This window comes from Alexandromys fortis, unplaced genomic scaffold (assembly GCF_014885135.2).
Source record: "Alexandromys fortis isolate MF-2015 unplaced genomic scaffold, M_Fortis_MF-2015_v1.1 scaffold_222, whole genome shotgun sequence".
Classification (NCBI taxonomy): Eukaryota; Metazoa; Chordata; class Mammalia; order Rodentia; family Cricetidae; genus Alexandromys; species Alexandromys fortis.
Genome location: NW_026068108.1, coordinates 1,027,739 through 1,032,887, shown reverse-complemented (window position 1 = coordinate 1,032,887; position 5,149 = coordinate 1,027,739). Strand labels below are relative to the sequence as shown.

Below are 5,149 nucleotides of genomic sequence, written 5' to 3'. Positions count from 1 at the left end.
GACTGATCATGCCCAGGCTGGCTTCACACTCATGGTGATCCTCTTGCCTCAGTTTCCTGAGTAATAAAATTATATTAAGATTATCTTTATGAGCCACCATGCTTAGCTGAAATAATTAATCTGTCTTTTGAGTTGTTACCTGACTTATAATAATTTATGAACATATTTTTGTCAACCTTCAGATTAAGATTTTATATTTATAGTATTTTATTATATTTTCTCCATATTTTATATGTTCCTGATTTTGTTGGGGGTCCTTTATTGTAGCACAAATAATAAAAACCCAGAGACAGGTATGGGGTTTAACATGAAGATCAGAAAAGCTAAGCAGCAAAGCCACTAATGAAGTCTTACCTAGGGGCTGGAGAGATGGCTCAGTGGTTAAGAGCACTTGTTCTTCCAAAGGAAGGGGGCGGGGGGGGGGATAGAGTTGCCATATAATACTGGTTTTGAGATTGAGCACTATAATAATGATATCAAAGCCTATGAGGCATGTATAGACCTAGATTTGAATCCACACTTTTACTAACTGGTGATCTAGAGCAAATTTACCTCTTTTTCATTTTTGAGGTTTCCAAAATTAAGCTAATAATACCTACTTCATTCAATTCTGATGAAAATTAAGTTTAAAAAGCATTGCAAATTGTCTCCAAAATTGTGGAACCTAACATGTTTTTCATAAACATTAATCTTTTAATTTTTTACTCCTTAGGAAATATAAGTGCCAACTATTAGTATGGTATGAGTGTTGTGTATTAGAGGTTGTTTGGTGCAGAGACTCAAGAATGAAGCATTCTGTTTATGGAATTAAGGGACTAGGTAAAATTCAAAGCAGTTGCTTCTACTGGGAAAATGACTGGAAAACTAAAGAAGGATTTGTGGGCGCTTTAAAGTAAAACAGCAATTTAACACCAACTTAGACAACTTACTATGTATGGCAAACTGTTACCAGGAAGGAGCCCAGTCATTACACAGTTTTGCTGAATTGATGCATACCTATGAATTTAAATAAGTGTTAGGTTTGGGGGTTTTAGGAAGGAAGTAATATAAACTGCTGAATGAGAGTCTTCTAGGAGAAATGAAAGGAAAACTCAATTACTAATGTGACTAAATGGTTGCTCCAAGGCCCGAAACTCCATTACAGGAATGGTTACAATGGGATTTGCAATTTAGAGTCCTCATGGACTTGGCTAGTACCTGCAGCAGTTTCTACTGATGTTTCCTTGGTTTAAATAGTACAGAGATAGGGCTGAAGAGATGGCTCAGCGGTTAAGAGCACTGGCTGCTCTTCTAGAGGTTCTGAGTTCAATTCCCAGCAACCACATGGTGGCTCACAGCCATCTATAATGAGATCTGGCCCCCTTTTCTGGTGTGCGGGCATACATGGAGGCAGAATGTTGTATACATAAGAAATAAATAAATAAATCTTTTAAAAAAATACTACAGAGATATTACTTTGTTTTCTTTCAGAAATGTTTGTGTGGTTTTCCTATTCCAAAGTAATGACAGTAGACTTCCAGCTACATCCCCAGTCAGTGTGTGTGTCTCTCTCTTTCCTTTCTCTTCTTTCCCTTCCCTTCTCTTTTCTTTCTTTTCCTTTTCTTTCCTCCCCTTCCCTCCCTTCCTCTCCTCTTCTCTTCTTCTCTCCCTTCCTTTTCCCTTCAAAAAAAGAAAACAAAACAAAAAATATTACTACATAGTGGAGACTTATAAATTTATTATTATTGAAGATTAAATTTTTGTCTTTTGTAAGAAATAAAAATGATTATCAACTGATAATTGTTGGCATAGTATCTTTCAAGAATTCTTTTGAGAATACATTTCATTTCTAGTACCCGTTTACAGGTTATGACTGTTTCCTTTTTACCATTACAGGTTGTTGGAAAGGACACCAACGTCATGTTGGTAGCTTTGGCAGCAAAATGTCTTACTGGCCTGGCTGTTGGACTGAGGAAGAAATTTGGACAATATGCAGGACATGTAAGTAACATTCCTTTTAGATATAAATTTGCAAAGTTACCAAAAATTGTAGGCTAGTTTATTTTATATTTTAAAACAGCTTTTGGTAGAGATCTTTATATATTGGACAAGGTAAGCTTCTCACTGCATTTTATATCTCTTCAGTGTAATTCTTAAAGAAATCAGACATTTGGCCTATAGTACTTAAGTTAAAATAAAATTGTAAAACTGTAGGATTGTGCATTATAACTCACTAGTTAGAGGAACATCATAGCATGTGTAAGGGCCTAGGTTGTCTTTCCAGCCACTCTGATTCAAGGGAGAACAAGATTTTAATAACCCAAATCACAATGAAAATGAGAGTAGGGAAAGCAAAGTAAAGCTGTAAGTAAAGGTAATGCATGAAATATGTTTCATAGTTTTTTTTCCTATTTAAAAATTCTGGCATTCAAGAGGCAGGGGCAGGCAGATCTTTCTGAGTTCAAGGCCAGCCTGGTCTACAGAGCAAGTTCCAGTACAGCGAGGGCTACACAAAGAAACCCTGTCTTGAAAAACCAATAAATAAGTTAATAAGTAGATAATAAATAAATGATAACTTACTTAAAACATTTTATACAGATTATACTAAGCGATATCTCAATTTAATTTATTCTAAGGAAATCTGAAGGCATTTTGTTCAATATATTTTCTTTGTATAAGTGACATACCAATTAAGTTTAGTATTAGAGTTAATAAATTGAGATGTTTTCCTTAACTATGGCCAGTACTGGTTGCCTCTAAATTAGCTAGAATGAGTTACCGTCCTGACTGAGCATTTGCCAGTTTTACTTTCACCTACCTGCCACTCCTCCCCTGAGTGGTTAAAGACATGTACCACCACACTCAGCTTAACTAAGAAAACTTATTTTCTGTTAGTTATTAGGATATTTTATACTTTTGTATTGTAAAAGTAGTTTCAAGATAGAAAACTACTTTGTGTGTGTCACAGGGGGGCGGCGTGAGAGGGTGTTTCAACACAGGGTTTGTTTGTATATCCCTGGCTGTTCTGAAACTTGCTCAGGGTTGTCCTTGAACTCAACAGAGGTCTGCCTGTCTCTGCCTCCCCAGTGCTGGTATTTCTGCCCCCTGGCAGAAAAATACTTTTAAAATTGATACTAATTTGCTAAATATGAGTTGTTACTGGTGGTTCTATTTAATTTACTGTTTAGCTTAAAGATGTTTCCATTGGGCTTTATTTGAAATTTTTTTCTTTAAAATTAACTAATATTTGTTCTGACATGTGGTAGGGAAGTTAAGAACACTTCCTGTTTCTTTGGTGACTATTCCATACAAATAGAACCAAGAATACAAGAATATGTGGTCATTCATATCTGCTTTCCTTTCGCTTAGGTTAATTTTGACAGTTTTGACCAGCAATACTATAATGTGTGTCAGTATGTCATTCTTGGTTTCTTTGTTGTTGTTGGTGGTGGTTTTTTGTTTGTTTGTTTGTTTGGTTTGGTTTTTCGAGACAGGGTTTCTCTGTAGCTTTTTTCTTTGGAAATAGCTCTTGTAGACCAGGCTGTCCTCCAACTCACAGAGATCCGCCTGCCTCTGCTTCCTGAGTGCAGGAATTAAAGGCGTGTGCCACCACCGCCAGCTTCATTATTGGTTTTTGTTTGATTGTTTGTTTTTTGTTTTTGTTATTTTTTGGTGGGGTGATTGAGACAGGGCTTCTTTGTGTAACAGTCCAGGCTGTCCTGGAACCATGAGGCAGATAGGATTGTCCTACAACTCACAGAGATTTGCCTGCCTCTGCTTCCTGAGTGCTGGAATAAAGACGTGCACCACCACACTCAGCCATTCTTGCTCTCTAAAATTAATTTATTATATGTGTTTTGCCTTTGTGTATATCTGTATACCAAATGTGTGCGTGGTGCCTGTGAAGGTCAAAAGATTGCATTGCATTTCATGGTTCTGGAGTGGTGGATGATTGTGAGCCATTACGTGGATACTGGGAACCAAACCTGGGTCAGCATGTGTTCTTAACTGTTGAGCTAGCTTTCCAGCCCCATCAGTACTTCATTCATATGTGTCTGAATATTATTTTTGCTGTTCACTCCTACAGGTTGTACCAACAATTTTGGAAAAGTTCAAAGAAAAGAAGCCTCAAGTGGTGCAAGCCCTGCAGGAGGCGATTGATGCAATCTTCCTCACTGTAAGTTAATAACATAAAACTCATGGTTTTGTCTTAATAAATATTGCCACGATAGTGATTTGACCATAGTTGAAGAGAGCTCATTGACATTTTCTTCCTAAGACCACACTACAGAACATCAGTGAGGATGTTTTAGCAGTAATGGACAATAAAAATCCAACCATCAAGCAACAGACATCACTTTTTATTGCAAGAAGCTTCCGTCATTGCACTGCTTCTACCTTGCCGAAGAGTTTACTAAAGCCCTTCTGTGCTGCTCTGCTTAAGGTAATTGGGGGGACAGGTTATGTACTTTTTTCCTACTGGTTGTATATTGACTGCTTGGCTTTATGTAGACTGTGATCTCTTAAGGAGCAGACACTCTGAATCCTAATTTTTGTAACTATTATGCTCTACATTTGAAGGACAACAAGATAGCCAAGTATAAGTGTCAAAGGGTCATTGGGAGTAGGGCATTTTAGACAGAAGGTAAAAAGAAAAAAAAGCATTTATGGGCTGTTCAGAGGTCTGTTGAAATAGGAGCAGCGGGGCTGCGTCCCCCAACACCCCGGCCGCTTGGCTAGCTTATGCCCGAAATAACAACACACAAACTGTATTCATTTAAGAACTGCTTGGCCCAGTTAGTTCCAGCTTCTTATTGGCTAGCTCTTACATATTGTTCTAACCCATTTCTAATAATGTGTGTAAGCACCCCAAGTTGCGCTTATCGGGAAGATTCTAGCCTCTGTCCATCCTGGGTGGGAGCTGCCTGGGAGAGCTGAGCATGGCGTCTCTGCTCCAGAGAGCAGAGCTGTCGAGTCTCTCCGGGAGCAGAGCAGAGTCTGACCTCACTTCCTCTTCCGCCCAGAATTCTATTCTGTTTTCTCCTCCCACCTATGCTTTAACCTATCAGGGCCAGCCAAGCAGTTTCTTTTATTGCTCAGCCAATGAAATCAACAGATTGATATGACACTCCCACATCACTTCCCCTTTTTCTGTTTAAACAAAAAAAAA

At 38.1% G+C, this 5,149-nt stretch overlaps 1 protein-coding gene across 1 annotated transcript in view; it reads left to right on the top strand.

Annotated features, from left to right (window-relative positions):
• The window catches only part of Ckap5 (cytoskeleton associated protein 5), an 80,938-nt gene that overhangs the window by 29,068 nt on the left and 46,721 nt on the right, over positions 1-5,149 (top strand). Inside the window, exons 7-9 of the mRNA XM_050124298.1 lie at positions 1,876-1,980; positions 4,067-4,156; positions 4,259-4,423. Of these exons, the coding sequence (XP_049980255.1) occupies positions 1,876-1,980; positions 4,067-4,156; positions 4,259-4,423 (360 nt within the window). The remainder of the gene's footprint in view (positions 1-1,875; positions 1,981-4,066; positions 4,157-4,258; positions 4,424-5,149) is intronic.